This window comes from Drosophila albomicans, chromosome 3 (assembly GCF_009650485.2).
Source record: "Drosophila albomicans strain 15112-1751.03 chromosome 3, ASM965048v2, whole genome shotgun sequence".
NCBI classification, from domain to species: domain Eukaryota; kingdom Metazoa; phylum Arthropoda; class Insecta; order Diptera; family Drosophilidae; genus Drosophila; species Drosophila albomicans.
In genome coordinates, this window is record NC_047629.2 from 17054694 (window position 1) to 17074045 (window position 19352).

At 38.5% G+C, this 19352-nt stretch overlaps 3 protein-coding genes across 3 annotated transcripts in view; 1 reads left to right on the forward strand and 2 right to left on the reverse strand.

Annotated features, from left to right (window-relative positions):
• Positions 1-5337, reverse strand: part of LOC117569328 (calcitonin gene-related peptide type 1 receptor) — a 36214-nt gene extending 30877 nt beyond the window's left edge. The window contains exon 1 of the mRNA XM_034250455.2: positions 4405-5337. The gene's annotated coding sequence lies outside the window, so the exon portion shown is untranslated. The remainder of the gene's footprint in view (positions 1-4404) is intronic.
• A 1012-nt stretch (positions 5338-6349) lies between these two features.
• Positions 6350-7558, reverse strand: LOC117571377 (uncharacterized). Its single transcript, XM_034253490.2, has 3 exons — positions 6862-7558; positions 6601-6797; positions 6350-6534 (listed from the first exon to the last, which is right to left on the reverse strand). The coding sequence occupies exons 1-3, from the start codon at positions 7530-7532 to the stop codon at positions 6440-6442; spliced, it is 963 nt and encodes a 320-aa protein (XP_034109381.1). The 5' UTR covers positions 7533-7558; the 3' UTR covers positions 6350-6439.
• Positions 7559-10923: 3365 nt separating this feature from the next.
• Positions 10924-12498, forward strand: LOC117566646 (uncharacterized). Its single transcript, XM_034246188.2, has 4 exons — positions 10924-11271; positions 11334-11961; positions 12023-12216; positions 12292-12498. The coding sequence occupies exons 1-4, from the start codon at positions 11007-11009 to the stop codon at positions 12396-12398; spliced, it is 1194 nt and encodes a 397-aa protein (XP_034102079.1). The 5' UTR covers positions 10924-11006; the 3' UTR covers positions 12399-12498.
• The last annotated feature ends 6854 nt before the right edge of the window (positions 12499-19352 follow it).

Here is a 19352-nt window from a genome sequence, read left to right on the forward strand (position 1 = left end):
GAATCTCACACTTGACTGTAGCTTTCTTATTTGTTACTTCTTAAAATTTCTGTGAAATATTTGCTTATAACAATTCAAAATATTATAATTGTAGTCTTGTGATTCTTGTGTATCTATATTCGATAAATATTTTAACTACTGGATAAATAAATTTCAATAATTCTAACTATTTAAATTTATAGAATTGTATGCTTAATGTAATTTACAATACTTTAAAAGTTTTCCTAAACTTTGCAATAAAAAGTTGTGAGTTTAATATTCAGTTTGCAATTTGCAATTTGATTTGTTAAAATTTCTTTGAATTAAATGTGAATAGCAAACAAGTACTTTATCAAATAGTTCATTAAAATACTGAGTGCAGTGTAAAAAGTAGTTTGTTAAAAGCGCGACTTCACTGTTCGCTGAAGTACAGAGTTCATTAAGTGCTTGAAGTAACTGCGCGCTGGAGGCGTAATTAGATGTCAAATTGCAAATGAAATTCGTTGACCCTCGTAATTTCTTTACAAATTATGCACGGAGCGCACATAAAGAGGCTAGACTGTAGCTGCAGGAGTGGAGAGACAATTGCATGCTCCGAGATGACTTGGATGGACAACAGTGGAATGCAGCGATGGACAATCACGACTCTGACTGCCGCTGGGAATGGGCATGCCATAGCCAGTTCTCTTTTGCTCTCTGTTTCTCTGCCTGTTTCTGCTGGGGATTGGGGACTGGCAAATGAAGTATGACATCTAGGGGCAGCGGGGGAAGGGGATAGGAGGAGATAGGCCTTCGCTATCAGTTGTAGCTGAAGCAGCTGCTTTGGCTTTGAAATGTTTAGTCGAGGCAGACAAATAAGTTGATTGTTTTGTGTGTTTGCAGCCAGCACGTAAATGATACTGACAGGCCCATGACGGTTGGATCTCAACGCCAATGGCTCGTCAAGTGGCAGCAACAGCAAAAGCAGCAGCAGCAGCATCAGATGAGACAAAACTTAATTTCTACATTTGCTGACACGATAACAACAACAACAACTACAACTAGAAGGAACAACAAGGCATATCAGAGTAAATTTAGTGCGGCGGTTGAGTGGGTAAACTGGTCAGTGAGAAGTAATCGAAGTGGCAAGCGGTGGTAAGTGGTAAGTGGTAAGCGGCAACAGTAGCACATCGATTGGGATAGCCAGCATTTTGTTTAGTTTAGCTCATCTCTGAGCGTCTATTCCATTAGACGCTTTTAGTGCTTGTTAAATTCCAATTAACAACTTTTTCTGCCAGTTTTTTGTTTTTGTCGATTAACGATTTGCTGCACGTTGCATGTTGCACGTTGCAGTATGGTGCAGGCTGCCATTTAAGGGAGAGTTGCCTCCTCAATCTCAATCTTAGTCGCTCAGTCTTGGCCTCAACTTGTTGCTGGCTGTCAGCAGCATCTTGCATCGCTCACGATGCCTTTGCGTTAATTGAACCCGCACACAGTTGGCCATGTTAGAGTCACATTAGTTGTGTAGTTTGTTTACCTGTCTGTTGGTTTGTTTGTCTGCCTGTCACGCAACTGTTGCACGTTGCACGTTGTCCATTTCAAAAACCTGAACCCATCCGGATGAGTGAGTCAGTCACTCAGCTAGCATTTGTTGTTGTTTTTTTATTTCCTTTGCATTGTAATTCTTTATGGAGATCAATAACAATTAATTTTAATTCTAATTTCGACTTTTAGCCGTTTGAGTATTCAACTTATTAATGATTGACCATTCATGCCGAGTCGGATGCCGATGACGACCACGACGACGACGAGGCGATGAGGAAAACGATTTGAAGGCATAATGAAAATTAATTGATCCTATGCACAGTTCAGTGCACACAATTCAATTTCAATCATCAACAACTTTTGCGCGCCAAAATGTTTTGTTTTTTTTTTCTTTCGTTTTTGTTCGCTATCTTATACAATATTTTTTTGTTATTTGTTTAGATTTAGCAGACAAAATTTCAGCCCAGCCCAATTTTGATGGAAAATGCGGTTTTGATGTTTTCAACCGAAAATAGATTTCGATTTCGATGGCGATTGCGATTGCAATTAATTAAAAATGCTTCGTGCAATAAACATTCTGTATGCGCGATGAGAAACGTGTAATGATAATCCATGCCAGTGAGAAAATTAATTGTTTAAATGTATCTTGGCTTTGTGCCAAAGTGAACAAGATTTACATCTCGTTCGTTGTGTTAGTTTTTTGCTGATAAATGAAGTTTAATGGCCAACCAATAATCGAAACGGAAACATGAAAAGTCTACGAGTAATGTGCGGCGCATAGACTAAAATTGTATTTTTAAAAATGTGGCATATACTTCACTTTTTTTGTTTATTTTATATCGAATTTTACGACCACTGCAGGGGTTTTCATAACAAACATATTGGATAAAAAAAAAAAACAGAATTTATATGATACAAGCAACCAATTTAAAATAAAATCGTGAGCGGGAAAATCGTATGGAAACAATTAAAATAGATCATTTTAAAAATAATGATTTATTTGTTTGTGCAGTTTGGCTGTGTTTATTTGTAATTATGTGGTAAATATTTGCACAAAGTGCAAAAACAGAATTAATAAATAACAGAAACCAACAGCAACAAAATACCTAAAGGCATTAAATTTGAAATTTAAATTAATAGGCAACAGACAACTATATTTTTATTTGATTTGAAATGTTTAGTGTAACATATTCATAAATTTGTAGATGTTCAAAATATTTTTATAGTATACTTGGTAATCTATTTAAATCAATCAATATATGATATGGGTGTTATAACTTTGTACTTTCAGGAAATTTATTTAATAGACAGAAGGAGGATCCTCTGACCCCTTGCTTTGGCTGACAACGTGGTATATTTTGTACTTAATGGTATATTTTAAATGCAGTAATATACCAAATATAGCCCGCGGTATGCTTAAGTATTATTGTGCTATTAACTCTGTATATTAGAATAGAAGAATTATACCACATTCGGCTGAAGCTTTCTTACTTGTTAAATCGTTCAAAAGATATTTATAGCAATGCATATTCAGAGCTATCTATCCCAATATTAATAGCGAATATACAAATGTATAAGCAGATATTGAAAATGTCCAAATTTTGGTGCTTAGTATTCAATCATCGTCATCGTGCTTATGATCAGCTGAATTAGAATCATCTGACTCAGTTTATTTGCATTTTCAATTTAAGAGAAAAACATATATGTGACTATATGTATAATATGAACAATATGTACATATAGTATTTCCATTACTCGTGTACAGATTTCTTGGATATCTTGAAAGCGTCGCGTCGCCAATTCCCTAGCAAAAATCTGACTGTTTGCGTATGCGAATACTCCTATGATAAATAAATCTAGTGTCTGCCATTATTTACTTATAGCGGTTGCATTAGCGACCACGTGCACTACAACAACAACACAGAGAACAACAACAAAGTTAAACAAAAGCCACCCACAAGCCCACAGCGATCCACGGAATCGTAGTCGACGTCGTCGTCATCATCGTCGCATTTTGGCCAAAGAATCGTGTGCATTTTGCCCGCTGCCAAGTTTATTGTTTAAACTCAAATGCTGATAAATATGTAAGTAAAAGCCAACTGATAGTATAGTATGTAGCTATCACAACAAGTGGCGAGGGGGAGGGAGGAGCGACAGCTAAGCGCCTAATGTCAAATAGACAATAAACGGCATGTTTCACTAGCAAAATTGTATTTGCTTTAGGATCGCTTCGCTCGTTAGGCTTTACTTGTGTTGTACGTAAGTAGTTTGTTTGGATTGGGGGGGAGGCAGGGGGAAAAGGAATGGGTGACAAATGGTTGCAGATACATCATGATCGTGCCACAATGATAGCACCACAGTCACAGTCAAACAGTCGCGCCGCATGAAATCATCGATTACGTTCGATAACGATTTCGATTTGTCTTCACTTTGATGCATTTGATTTGTATTGGTAAAGTTAACGCAGTTCAAAGACGAACAATTAAAGACATTTACCTTAAGCTGGCGCAAGATTTATGGCTTTGCAACGTGGGCGCATGTCAGCATTTGAATTGGGGAGGCGTGTCAAATGGGCAAAAGTCAAAAAGTTGGCTTTGATTTATGCAGCTGAGATTTTTCGGCGCATAGTAAAATATAAGAAAAGGAGCCATGGAAAATTTGCATAAGCGCAACCCAAAAATGTTTTATATACTCAGTCGTATAAAGTATGTAGTACATAGGTGAATTCCCAGCTAGAGCTTTAACAAAGACCTGGGCTAGGTGTTTTTCAATTTACAGTTTCATAATTGTGCCACGCCCCCAGCCCCCGCACCGCATGCGAGAGTGTGTGTGTGTGTGGCAGGTGTGTGTGTGTGGATGTGTGGCTCTTTAGAAAAGCGGCCTTATTGTAAATCAACTTACCGGAATGCGGAAGGTGGCGTTGCCTCGTTATGTGAGTGAAAGGTGGTGGAGTGTGGTGTGGTGTGGAGGACGGGGCAGAGATGCCTCTAAGCAACGTGTCGCATATCCTGCAACAGTGCAGTGGCAGCTAGGAGAGCGTTGCCCGTTGCGCCCCTGGCTGCCTCGCTGCTTGCCTCGTCGTTGACGTTGTCAGCAGTTAATTGAATTAGTTGTTAATTTATGGCTATGTTTTCACTGGGAATTTTGTGAATGTGCGCGTTGCTAACAATGAAGATCCACTCCAGGGGAAGCTCAAGCTAAAGCTGATGCTGATGTTGAAGCTGAGGTTGTCTGTTGTTGCACGATACACTCAGCAAGCGGTAAGCGACACTCGGTGGCATGCGAAGGACGCCGCCGCGACGCTGCTGTAGCTGTTGCTGCTGCTTCTCAGTGACAATGCGGCAACTTAAGTTCACTTGATTAAATGCCTGCCACTTAAATTGGCTCTTAAGCGGCACGCACTGCAAGCGGCGATAACAAATCGTCAACCAGCAAAACGCGTATTTGTTTCGTTTCTTTTTTTGCCTTCTTGTTTTTTTTTTTAATGGCCTTTTATGTCCACTTGCAGTACGTTTATAGAATATACACACAGACACTTGTCGCGTTGTTATTATTATTAGTATTGTTGTGTACTTCAATTTGATGTCACATTGAAATTCTCTTTGATATTTTCTTTTCGTTGCGCTTTTTTTTATTTTATTTCATTGCCCGACACATTCTTTATTCTTCATTCATTCACAATATGCGATTTTTTTAGTGCTCACAATAAAGTGAAGCGTTTAACTGTTGTTGAGTTTTGCAACATTTGTTTGAGTTGCGCGCCACAGAGAAATAATGTTGACATCCGCGTGGGACGTTCTGAATTCGCGGCAGTTGAACGGCAACTGAAAATCCGCATGCCGCAACATTGATTTCAAAGGCCACGCAACAATTGCGCCGGCCGGCTGCTTGGAGCTTTCTATACGCTGCTCTGCTGTTGGGCTGCTCATGCCTCATTTCCTACTGGGTCTTTGCTTTCTTAACAGCGCGCTAACAGACTGCTGCTTCGCTTAACATTACCATTTCGAGTATAACATTCAAGATGTTGCCGCGCTTACATTGCATTGTTTGAATTGATTGTGTAGTAGCCAAAACAAACTAAATGAATTATAATTATGTAAAGTTTTGATGTTTTTTTTTTTAATTCATTGAAATCAACATTGGTCTGCGCTGCGTGTGGCACAGATAGATTCCCGTCGGATCAGAGTGAGCATTCATTTGGGACTGAGTGCTGATAAGAAACTATACTATTGTCGTTATTCTTCAAGTATTGTGATTTATATACATTTTTTTGTTGTTTATTTGTCTGACGCAGTACGTAAATCACAATCTTTATGTATTCTAATTGTGCTCTAATTAAATTCTGCTGTGCCCGTAAATTTTGGGGAATTATAAATATTTAATATTCTATAAATAAACACTGAACGCTAAAAAGGGGCGCGTATTACGTAAATATTCTGATTAGTCTTTCGATTAATAAAAACATAGTAAAGCCCACACACTTGTTGCTCGGCCATGTGTTTGCATTCACAATAGACAGTTCAAGCTTAAGCAAAGCTCTGAAAAGCTCTTATACTTAGCTCTGTGTTAAGCTGAAAATTCAAATTACCTTTTGATGTGTCGTTTTCAAGTGTAGCCAGACAAGTTGACATACAAATTTGTAACACTTCTTGAGATAGTCGCTTATCATGGCTGTAATTATCAGTGATAAGCATTGTCAAGTTGTCAACTCAAGTTGATGATTTCTAATAGTTGTGCAAATACATATATATCTAGAATTGATAGAGTCAGAGTCAGAGATACGATAGAACACAACAACAACAACAACAAGAACAACAACAACAACACCAACAACAACACATCTTTCTAGATAGCAATGTTATTTTCGTCAATAAATCAGTTAACAAGTTAAATGTTTATTTTAACCGCAGCTGCTGCACGCTCCCCTCGAAGCTTTTTATTGAACTGTATAAGTGAAAGCGAAGCCCTCGTCATGTGGTTCATAGATGCCATCGCTGTTGAAAAGCACAATCAAAGGACCTGGGTTGTCGCCTGGCATAGAAAAAGACAGATATGTAGTAAAAGGAGCTTTTTGGACAAAAGCTGCTTTGAACTTACTGGTTATGACCACATCGCCACTGGTGGCGCCACAGAAGTAGGTGGCGCGTTCGTTGTTCGCCACCAATGTGGCTTGTGGCACCATCAGAAAATCGGCATTCTGCACGCTGGAGCTGCCGCTGCGATAACACGAGCTATCGGTGAGCAAAGTGGTTGCTGCTGAAGTGGCGCCCACATGGAAGAAGTACGAGCGAATGCTGTGGAAACATGAAGGAATCAATTCGAAATTCAATTCAATTTAAACCACTTGCTTCAACTCACGTGAGTGCTGTTGTGGAAGTATCGCGACGGAAGCAGATAGCATAGTTCAAATGCGATGGATAAATGCCGGCGCCTTCGTTGTAGTTGAAGGACTTGACCACGCCTTTGGCATCTGGGAAATACTGCAGACAACCGGGTGGCGCCACTTGGAAGCCATCGGTGTAAGAGGTGGCGCGCTGCTCAATCTCAAGCTCACGCACCGAAGCGCCAGCGGGACACTCCAATTGGCTCACCACCATGTTCCAGTCGGGTGTGGGCAGCGAAACACCGCCGGCACGATTCGCCAGAGCAATCAGCAGATCGATGCGTGAGACGCCAGCGGTGGCATTGAAGGGCACATAGATGTGCTGCCAGACCTCAACACCGCACAGTCTCAGACCGTTGACCTCGAAGTAATCCTGATCGCATTCGGCCGTCTTCAGTCCTCCAGATTGTTCGTGCAACGTTGGCTGAGCGAGGGTCATGGCGAAGTCAATGCGCAGCTGGCACACATATTTGCTGTATGCATTGATGTGGTACTCGCATTCTCTGGGCGGATTCGTTGGAATCACCAGATTGATGTCCTTGGAGGAGGTGGTGCCACCGCAGGTGGGTTTCGCCACCGAGGCAGCCTGAACGCTGACTCCAACTACGCCCACAATGAGCAAGGCAATTGCAATGGAACTCTTCATATTCGGTTTTGAGTCTATGGCCAAGTGTTGCCTGCTTTTTATATTCGCTGGCTTCTGCTCCCCATTCCCTCCATTATCTGGCTGGCTGGCAAACTAATTACCCGTGTAAGGCGCCTCGATAACGAATCGATAATGTTATAGCACAGGTGCACAGGGGGTCTTCAATTCGATTCAAGAATTCCCATACTCCACGCGAATGTACAGCAATTCACTGACATTTCCAATTAGAATGCATGTAATTGCCTGGGAAGACAAGCCGCAAGCTTTATAAATAAACATAGTGCGATGGCGATGCGGCAATGGTTTTTGGGTTTGGGCAAAAAGTGAGATTAATTTATAAAGTATACAAAGTATTGATTAATTGTTTATTGTACGTAATGAGACAGCGACCTAATAAATATTTACAAGCGCTTATGCTGCGGTCTTGATTTCCTCTGCTCACCGATGCATTCAACACACATGTAAAGTTGCATTTTATGTACAAAAGGTTATGCAGTTTAAATTGCCGCATAATTTAATTGAGCAAATTTGTAATTAATTAAAAGGTGGTTACTTTCATCACATGTCATAAGTAAACAATAAAGCATTAAACAATCTAACTTCAGAGTAAGGCATTGATGAAAATATGGTTATAAAATTCATCAATTTAATTTGTAAACTATTTAGTTATAAATATTAGACACGGTCCATACTTTAAGACCGCAATAATAATTATTTTGAGTTGGAAAAAATTAAACCCCAAAATTCTTCAGGGTAAATGGAAAAAGGCTATGTTAAAAAAGTTTAATTATTATTAAAATAAAAATAATCATTATAAATAAAAATCAACTTTTATTATAACAAGTAAGAAAGTTACAGTCGAGTGCACTCGACTGTGAGATACCCGCTACCCATTTTTAATAAAGGCAAAATATTGCGGTATCATTTTCAAAATATACCGAAAATACTAAAAAAAAATACTAAAAATATACCAAATGGTATGTTTGGTATATCGTATAGTACACCATTCAAAATATACCATAAACGGCACAATGTACCAGATTGTCGGCCAAAGCAACTCAGACCCATAGTAAGTAGGCGTTTTTTCCCATACAAAAGTATTTCTTTAATAACTTCCACAATTTTTATCTGATCGCAACCAAATTTTCAGGAATCATAACTACTATAGTAATTATTGTATAAACGTAGCTCTAGCTTTAAAATTACACTTGTTATTCAATTTTTTTGATTTGCGGGGGCGGAAGTGGGCGTGGCAAAAATTTGAAACAAACTTGATCTGCGTGCAAACATAACAAATGCTGACGAAAAAAAAATATAGCTCTATCTCTTATAGTCTCTGAGATCTAGGTGTTCATACGGACGGACGGACGGACGGACGGACGGACAGACGGACAGACGGACATGGCTATATCGTCTCGGCTGTTGACGCTGATCAAGAATATATATACTTTATAGGGTCGTACATACATTTCCTGCCGGCACAAAGTTATAATACCCTTCTACCCTATGGGTAGCGGGTATAAAAATCAAGCAAAATATTTATTTTTGATTTGTATTTTAAAAATTGTTGTAGATTATACATAAATTAAGCGGTATTTTCGGCCTCGAAATTCGAAAAATTATCGATTAAAAAGCGTAATTTTGAAGCTGCAGTTGTAATTTATTGGTACATTTATAAAAATTGTAGAAGTTACTTAAGAAATACTTTTGTATGGCAAAAACAAACAAGAAAATGTTAGTAGGTCTTCTGTATTTCGTACTCTTGGTATATTTTGAATGTACTGGACAATTTGGTATATTTTGTAATCTATGGTACATTTTGAATGTAGTCGAGCACACTTATGTTACTTACTTGTTTTTCATCGACAAAATAAAAACAAGTAAGAAAGTTAAAGTCGAGTGTGCTCGACTGTGATATACCCGCTACCCATTTTTAATAAAGGCAAAGTATTGCGGTATTATTTTCAAAATATACCGAAAATACTAAAAATACCAAAAATATACCAAGACGGCACAATGGAGCAGATTGTCGGTCAAAGTAACTATGAGCCCCAGTAAGTAGGCGTTTTTGCCCATACAAAAGTAATTAGAAAAATAAATTAGAGCTCTATCTCTTATAGTCTCTGAGATCCAGTGTTTCATACGGACAGACGGACATGGCTATATCGTCTCGGCTGTTGACTCTGATCAAGAATATATATACTTTATAGGGTCGGAGATGCCTCCTCTACCTGTTACATACTTTTTCTGCTGGCACAAAGTTATAATACCCTTCTACCCTATGGGTAGCGGGTATAATAAACATATAAATAAAGTTAAAATGAAGATGAATATTGCAACTAGTTTATTGATGCTTATAATTCTGTAATATGTACTTTGAACTCTATAGTTCTAAACAAAGTAAAATAAATAATTAAAGTGCTCGTAATTTTTGTAAAATTTTAATTAATTCATACTTTACTTCAATTTGTAAAGTTGGTAATTTTTATTACGTATCAAAAAAAGCATTATTGAATTAAAACATTTTTAAATTCAATTATTTTTTTTCTTTTTAAAGTTTAATTATTATTTTATATTTACTACAATACTACTACTTATAAATTAACAATGTTTACGAAAAGATAAAGATAAAAAAGCTTTCATCCTATAATTTTTTAATAATAAAATTAATTGATTTTCATACTCGAATCAAAATGTGTATTGGAGGCTATTTTTGGGTTGGGCATGTTGCATTTATCGTTCCCAAAATTGGCATTGTGCAATTGCTATTGCTTTTCTAGCTATCAGCAAAGTGATTGATAATTTTTTCTGTCATATTCACACACCAATTTATCGGGCCAACAAAATGGGAGAAATGGGAGAGAATGAGAGAGAACGGAATGTGTAGCACCTTCTTTTCACTTTTTGACATCACATCTCATTCATATACCAGATATATACATACTATACATACATACATACATACATACATAAATGATATGAAGTCAACGATGGAGACATTTTGACAGTGCAAACATAACCCAGTTTGTCACATTCAAGCAGAGCACGGATGATGTTGTTGGTGATGATTTAGTTATTTTTTTTTTAGTAAAGGTTCAATGACTCGCTAACTTGTGGAGTGTCTTGGTTTGGCTTGGGTAGGCAAACAAATCGTATGGATGCCCCTGTTGAATATTCATACGAATAGTTTGTACTATTCACTGACCACATAATGATCGATCCCGGACTTGTGTCGCCTTTTAAATTCTACTTACTAAATATTGACATAAAGTGCTTCTAACACGAAAATCTCATCAATGCCGAGACGTCGCAGTCGCCGTCGACGTCGCAGCTCTTCCGCTGCCACAGTCGCAGTCGACGCTGGCGTCGTATAAAAGCAGCAGCGCTGAAGAATCAAACGCTCATAGTAAATGTGAAAGTGTAGGCGTAAGCAACGTCAATCGAACATACTCAACAACAACTTCAATAAGGATTATGCAGACTATCTTTTGGATCTTTACGCTGAGCTTTTGCGCCTGCGCGCATGTGCAACATGTGGCAGCGCAACTCAATCAAACGGAGTCGCCGCCAACGCTTGTGGAGCCGGGCATGTGGCGACAGGCGCGTCGACGCAGCAATCTCGCCGATAGTTGCACCACAAATGGTGGCGCCACGGGCACTTGCCTCACGCGCTTCAAGTGCATGCGTCAAGGCGGCACCGTCAACGGCTATTGTGGCACCTACGGCGTCTGCTGTGAAAGTAGGTGCAACCAAGAGTGATTCTACTTGTTCTACTTACACAACATTTTCTTCTTTCCACAGCCAACATGGCGTGTGGCACAACGACACGCTTGAAGCGCACCATCATCAGGAATCCAGCAACATTTGCCAGCGACACTTGCCAATACACCATCGAGGCGTTCAGCGCGAATGTGCAACAGCTGCGCATTGACTTCGAGCAGTTTGAGTTGCCACAGCCGGTGGTAAGTACCACCGATGAACGTGTGATAGAGTGCCAGGATTACTTCGAGGCGGGCGCCTTTAAGCTGTGCGGCGTCAATGCCGGTCAGCATTTGTATTTGCCCTTCAATGTGGCCGCTGGCATCGATCAGATCACATTGACGTTTGCGGTGCCAACTCGTTGGACTCAAACCAATTGGCGTCTGATTGTCACACAGCTGGAGGCGCCACAAACATCAACGAAACATCGATCGACAACGTTGGGCAACTTTGGGGCAAGCACGAATAGTCTGCAGGATCTGCGCAACATATTCGCCTCTCATCATGCCGACTACGAGCTTCTGGCGCCAGCTGGCTGCCAACAGTATTACACGGAGCTGACTGGCAACATACGTAGCTTCAACTATCAGCCAACGTTGAGTTATCCGTACATGCCGGAAACCAGCTACACCATCTGCATCAAGTCAACGCCGAGTGCCAGCATGATTGAGTAAGATTGAGTGGAGTGTGGAGTGAAGAGAGGTGACTTAATGCCACAATTTGTATTGCAGATACAGTTTCAGCAAGTTCAGCATGTCGGTGCAGACGGACGATGTGGAGGGCTACGATGAGGCATGCCACGCGACGGTGCATACGCAGGGCAGACAGGAGGATTATCTGCTGATACCGCAGTCCATACTGGCCAAGAATACGGCCTATCAGCCAACCTACTACTGTGGCACCAACGATAACCTAATAGTGTATGGTAAGTGCAACGTGCCTGCTCTTGATATTTTGGCTTTTGGCTTGACTTTCACCTTTCACCTCTACCCCCTGACAGCCCAACCGCCTTATATGATGCACTTCTCCAGCGACGATTTGACCCTTGATGCCACACAGGAGACAGGCTTCAGTATGACTTATCGCCTGCGAACATCAATTCTCTAAAGTGACAGTGGCAAGTTGTCCCAGTTAAGTGGCCATTAGATTAAGCAACACATTTTAGCCAGTGTGCATAGCATTTTAGCATTTACTCGTAATAAAGTCAAGTGAAAACAATTCTACAACCTCAACATCTTTCAATTCACATGTAATATATTAACTAGACTTAGTCACGAGTGCCTTTTACTATGGCTGTGGCTATGTGCTGGCTAATACCAGTTTAAGTGAATCAGTTAGCACAATAAAGCACAAAGTAAACAAATGCCAAGCAAAGACATTCAATATTTACAAACGTGGTCCAAATGAATATTAAAATACGAGTTTGTGGGTGTCTTAACATTGGACAAGAATTTGTCACGGCTATGGAAACCTTTTACACCTCAGCTCAAGCCAACACTCTCTCCCTTTGAAGGTGCTAGAAATTTAAATTAGTCACTGTTTGATTTGAGTAATGTATTTTAATTGCTAATGCATATGCCAAAATAACTATGCATCAAATTATTATGCTGTTGGTATAAGTAATGAAGTCATAAACAGTTTCCATTGTGTTTTAAAAGCTGAACTAAAATGAACTAGGTCGGGTGTGCTCGACTGTGAGATACCCATTTTTTAAAAAAAGCAAAACAATCTAAATATATATCGATATTTCAAATGAATATACCGAAAAATTATAAAAAATATACCGAATACTAGATTTAGTATATCAATATACTATTACGTCAAAGAATACAATAATTAACCGAAGCAGCTAAGACCCGACAACAAAATTATTTTTTCATATAAAATTATTTCTTAAATAATTCTGCAATTTTTGACTCTAAGCTCTAAATTATTTTCTTACTGACTACAGAATGCTTCTAGATAATATTTATAATTTGCTGGGGTTATCTTCTTATAATACAGTTATAAAAATGTAAAATGATTTTAGACATAATGTTTTTTTTTATGATTTTTATAAGTAACTTTTGACATTAATTGTAAATTACAAATGTAAAGAAAATGTATAAGTAATTTAGTTACAATTATAAATTATTAAAATGAATTCTTTTTGAATTTGTTTAAAATTGCAAACTTTTTAAACATGTAATTTATGAAGGGTTTGTTTAATACCTTTTGTTTGTAATTTTAAAAGCACTAAGAGAAAAAAGTAATACATGAACTATTGCAGTATAAAAATGTGAATTCTATTTTTAACTGTGAAATTTGCTTGAAATTCTTTTTGAATTTGCTAAAAATGTTAGCTTAAAGTTAATAAATAAAGTTAGTCAAATGATGATTGTTGGCCAAGTTACTTGTGCCCAATATTATGTCACGTGTGGGCCAAAAGTTGCACAACAAAAAGACTAAAACACTTTAGGGTTACACAAGCCAAAAAAAAAGAGAGAAAAGAATATGCGGGATAACGCATTAGGAAGCCGAATTTGAGTCATAAGCGTGCGTTAAAGCTAAAACCAAAAGTTGAAGCTAAAGCTGAACCTGAACTTGTTGCGGTCAGCGACACGATTATCCTTTTAGCCATGTAATTAGTGTGATTAAAGTTAAGCAGCTTTCGGTCAAAGCGCCATGGGACGCCCCTAACAAACAGCAACAGCATCAGAAACAGCGACAACGAATACAAATACAAACACAAACACGAATGCGAATGGGAATAGAAATGTTAATATCACACGGGGCGTATGAGCGATAAGTTAAGACATCAAATAAGAGAAGTTCAGTTGAGTTTGCTGTTGTTGCTGTTGCTGTTGCCGTTGCCGTTACTGTTTATTCAGTTACGCACTCACCCACTTTGGGAACTCTTTGCTTAAATGGATGCATAAAACGGGCAATTGACAGCATTAAGATGTTGCCCCACCCACCGCAAGAATCGCAGGTATGATGACGACTCACTTAGCTTGGGCCTTTCACTTTGACAAGGTGTTAGATTTTGGACACTGCGCTAATTGATACCGCTGAGCCGAGCAGCATATTTCTTTATCTTTTCTACGCTCATTATACTCCGTCTTTTTACTGGAATTTTTCACACTTAACGGCGGCAGCAAGTGCAAATAAATGTGTAAGTACAATCTAAGTCAAGCAGCAACAGCAAACTATTTTAGATAAGCGAGAGAGAGAGAGATAGAAAGGCGCAGACACGTGTGTGGGGGACTTAGCACTTAATCTGCTGGTCAATATTGTTGATTGACTATTGGCCGAGCCATGACGAATGCTTTCGAGTCATATGGATTAACATGTTCCCTCATCTTCTCTCACCTCAGTCATGTGGCCACCTCGTGTCGATTGGCCATTTAACAGCGACCGCCCACCAAAAGTATATGTATGTGTGTGTGTTTGAGTAATCGTATGAATATTCATAATGGCAGCCAATTTGTGTTTGCTAATCTCTTAGGGCAATAAATGTGCGATTTATATGTTAAGCAGTCGCCATTCGCGTCTCAGGTACAAAATGCAAGCTCATAAATTAAGTGCCAACAAAACTGCAACAAGGTGCAAACAAAGTGCAGCACTCTCTGTCTCCCCCTCTCCGTCTCCCTCTTTCTCCCCTCTTTGCTGTTGTATCTCTGTTTGCAACACATAAAGGATTGTGGCACCTTCTACCATGGCGTGTTGCCTGCCCCGTGCTGAGTGTGGCGCGACGCAGCTGCAGTGAAAATAACGAAAATGCATTTTAAAACTAGCCAAAAGCAAACGAGCCAAAAAGGCGAAGGGCGCCACTTGGCAGTTCACTGGACACTCGACACTTGCCGCATGCCACTGCTGCTGCCTTCGTCCACCCTCCCCGTACTCCTCGTATATTTAAGTAATGATTTTGCAAAATATGCGCAAAAGTGCCAACAGCAACACCGCAATATGGTGCCCCTAAATGGACTGTAACCGGAAGTGCGAATAGCGCGCAGCTGGGACAAGGACGAGAGACAGAAGACAGAAGAAGGGGACAGAGACAGGGACAGCAGCAGAGACAGAGTCGAAAGGCAGACAACGAAAGCAAGCTGGACCTAAAAGATGTTGCAACTTGCTGCCTGTCTAATAAAGTGTGACCAACGGCACACAAACACACACACTCTCACACTCAAACACACATTCAGTGTCACAGACAGGCTTGAATATGGACAGAGTTCAACAAGCGGCAACTTGAAGGCTTTAAGGCTTTAAGCTTTTTGGCTAATAAGCATACACAACAATTTATCATGACCACACGCAAACACACACACACAGATACGGTAGCACACACACACATACACACAGACAAAGACAGAGCCGACATGGCATTAAGTGCGCAAAATGTATGCAAAAGTGGATCACAACTGACAGCGGCCTCAATTTCGATGTGAAAGCGAGTGAATGGAGAGTGCGGAGTATGGGGAGAGTGGAGAGTGTGGAGAGTGTGGAGAGTGGTGACTGGTCAACACCGGAAACGGAAATTGTAACGAGCATGTAAGGCGATATGCTTGCGCTCTTCCCCTTTTGGTGCCCCATTTTATTTTTCGGGGGGCATTCTGTGTTGTCTTATCAACACATTGGGTCGTGAACAACGTTGAAAATGAAACGAAAATATTGCAACTGTCCCCTTGATGCTCTCTCGCTCTCTCTCTCTCTCTCTCTCTATCGCTTTCCCACTCTTTTTGCGCCGTCTGTTTTTCAGCCTGTTTCCTTCTAAAGATACAAGCAATAAAATCGAAATACAATTGCAATGAGACACACATTCACATAGTTTCTCTCTTTCTGTCGTTCTTTTTTTTTTTTGTTTTATTCTCTGGCATGGCATGCGGCGTGAGAATTTTACGATTGCTGCGAACTGAAAACTGCAAACTGAGGCTCATTCACGTGTATTTTGTGAGTGTTGCAAGTGCTCTCTCTGTGTGTGTGTGTGTATCTGCTGGGCATGAATTTTTGTTGATTTTCATGGCATATTTTACAGTGCATGTAAATACACACACACACATAGTATAGTGTATGTGTGTGTGTGTGTGGATCGGCAAGAAATAAAATTGAAATGAAATATGCAAACATGAAAAATATGCACGAGCCCGAAATATGCTTCGAAAAAATTGCCAATACTCAGCCACACACACACGCACACACTGCAAACACACACACAGTTGCAATATACACCCACTGGCTGCGATTTATTGCATTATCAATAAAGTGAATAAATTTTGAGGTTATTGTGGCGTGATAACGGCCATTTTTCCTTTTTGTTGTGCCTTGCACTCTATGTGTGTATCATTGTGTGTGTGTGTGTCTGAATAAATGCCTATGAGTGTGTGTGTTGTATTCATTTGTATGTGTGTGTGTGTGTGTGCATGGTAATGCTGTGTAAATGGCGCTGTTAATTAAAAAATCCCTGGCAAACCCACTTGGCCATCTTGTTGCATGCCCCATGCCAAACAACAATTAACTGATTAAGTGTTTAAGCCACATGGCTTAAATCTCGTTACCCATTTAACGTTTTCCAATTCTCTGCCATATGTGTGCTGCAAACGTTTTTAAGTTTGCCAATAAACCGTCGAAGTGGGCTTATTTATTGGCCAGCTGAGCTGCGTACTGACTTCTTAAGGATTCCCAAAAAAAAAAACTATACTATATAAATTATATCTGTAAAAACTTTTCATTCAATTTGGAAGGAACTTTTTTAAACTTCTGACTCATTAAAGTATCTCCATAATTTTACCAGTTACTATTTCTAAAATTATAATTTATAATTTTATTACTAAAATTACTAAAATTATAATTTATTTAAAAATTAATTATTTCTGATCTTCTCCGCTTAATTATTAGCGCTTCATCGTTGTTTGTATACATAGCTATTAAAAACAATAAATAAATAATTTTGTGAAATTTTGTGCTGGACTTTTAGATTATTATTATATTTGGGGTAAAAACGTATTTATTCCGCTGAAAATGAATCATTTTAAAGCACTGCAAAACAAGCGTGATAAGAGAACAGCAATTATGATAAATTATGGCAACAAGATATTCGAATGACAGCTCAAGTTCAAAGATAGCAATAATATAACAATATTTGCATTGGATACCGATTAATTATAGTTCAATTATGATCGATTTACTAATTACATTCTATGAATATTCACCGGTAATTTTAATCAGAAATAATGATTGTTGACAGTTTCAATTTCTTTACTTAAGACTTAATCATTTTGTTTGCTCATTTTTAGACACAAAATTTAATTGAACGAAACATTTGGTAGATGCGTAATAATGATTCTCATTTTTTTCAAGTGGCATAAACTTGCAAATTTTTGAGTAAAATAAACAAAAATTTCGCCACTTAGAGCAGGCTTCTTTAGTGTTAGGTTGGCTTGACTTGACTTGACCCACATTTGCCAGTTAATTTAGAAAATGTTAAAATTGTCAACACACACAGTCATAAAACACGCTAAGAGGCGTTCAACTGTAGCATTCTTTTGAAAGTTTGCTTATTTGGGAACACTTTTAAGGTGTTTGGCTGAGAACATTTGCATTGTCTTACCACCTGTAAATCGATTAACGCTTTTCGCAAATTAGTTGACTCATCATTAGTTAGTTTCTTTGCGCATCTCTTAGACTATCTGGCGGTATGCCTTTTGTGTTGTTATTTGCTGTTCATCTTAAGTCAATACATTAGTATGCGCATTATACATAGTAGCATATGGAGAAAACGATAATAGCGAATGTTGATCAACTTCCTCTCGCTGCGTGTCTCTTCCGACTATGCCAATACAACAATATATAGATTGTTTGAACTATGGAATTCTCATCAATAGAAATTTTCCCGAATTTATGCAAAACGTCGCTGATGCAACGTGCATACACACACATACAGACATACAAACTGGCAAACAAATAAATAAGCAAACAAAACAAAACACACACACACATGTATTTTAACACCTTGAATGGGTGAATGTGTGTGCGTGTTGTATGAGTTATAATATGTTAATAGCTGCCGTTTGCATGTTTGCATATTGAATAATTACCGTTATGCGTTTGCATGAGTTATTGTTTATACCCGCTACCCAAAGGGTAGAAGGGTATTATAGCGTTGTGCTTACGGTAAATATGAACTCTGACTATAAAAGATAGAGCTAATATTTTCTTCGACTTGTTATTGTTGAAAGCAAATCAAATTAGTTTTAGATTTTCCCACGCCCTTTTTTGCCCCCGCAAGTCAAAAAACAAATCGAAAAATAAACGTAACTTTAAAGCGCGATTTTCGGAATCAACAATAATAACTATAGTCAAAAATTATAGAAAAAATTGTATGAATTAAGTTATTAAATTAATAAATATGAGAAAATAAACAGAAGCTAGAGTGTTGTCTTAATAGCTTTGGTGGACAGTATTTTTATATGGTACATTTTATATTGTATGGTATATTTTGAATATATTAGTATTTTTTCGGTTTAATGGTTTTATATAGCGGTATCGAACACACTCGACTTTCTTACTTGTTTTAGGGACAGTATTTACAAATATGGTACATTTTGTAGTCTGTGGTATATTTTGAATGTAACAGTATAGCGACATATATTATATATTAGTTTCAAATTGACGCATCGGGTTTATGACAGTCGAACACACTTGACTGTTGCTTTCTTACTTGTTTGAGGGACAGTATTTATATGGTACATTTTGTACTCTGTGGTATATTGACATATTTAAGTATTTTTTTTGGTATATTAGTTTCATAGAGAAGCATCGGGTATCTGACAGTCGAACACTCTTGGCTGTTGCTTTCTTACTTGTTTGAGGGACAGTATTTATATGGTACATTTTGTACTCCGTGGTATATTTTGAATGTAACAGTATATCAACATATTTAAGTTTTTTTTTTTTATACATTAGTATAACATATGAAGCAGTACCGGGTGTCTGACAGTCGAGCACATTTGACTATAGCTTTCTGCCGTGTTTCGTTGCTGTTGCTGTCGCTGTTAACATTGTGGTTGTTGTTGCTGTTTT

What these genes read in the sequence shown, in the direction of transcription:
- LOC117571377 (XM_034253490.2), bottom strand. Translation starts at nt 7,532, where the DNA reads ATGAAGAGTTCCATTGCAATTGCCTTGCTCATTGTGGGCGTAGTTGGA. An exon ending in ACTTCCACAACAGCACTCAC is followed by an intron (nt 6,798 to 6,861) that starts GTGAGTTGAAGC and finishes ATGTTTCCACAG; the next exon opens with CATTCGCTCGTACTTCTTCC. An exon ending in TGGCGATGTGGTCATAACCA is followed by an intron (nt 6,535 to 6,600) that starts GTAAGTTCAAAG and finishes TTTCTATGCCAG; the next exon opens with GCGACAACCCAGGTCCTTTG.
- LOC117566646 (XM_034246188.2), top strand. Translation starts at nt 11,007, where the DNA reads ATGCAGACTATCTTTTGGATCTTTACGCTGAGCTTTTGCGCCTGCGCG. An exon ending in CTACGGCGTCTGCTGTGAAA is followed by an intron (nt 11,272 to 11,333) that starts GTAGGTGCAACC and finishes TTCTTTCCACAG; the next exon opens with CCAACATGGCGTGTGGCACA. An exon ending in CGATAACCTAATAGTGTATG is followed by an intron (nt 12,217 to 12,291) that starts GTAAGTGCAACG and finishes ACCCCCTGACAG; the next exon opens with CCCAACCGCCTTATATGATG.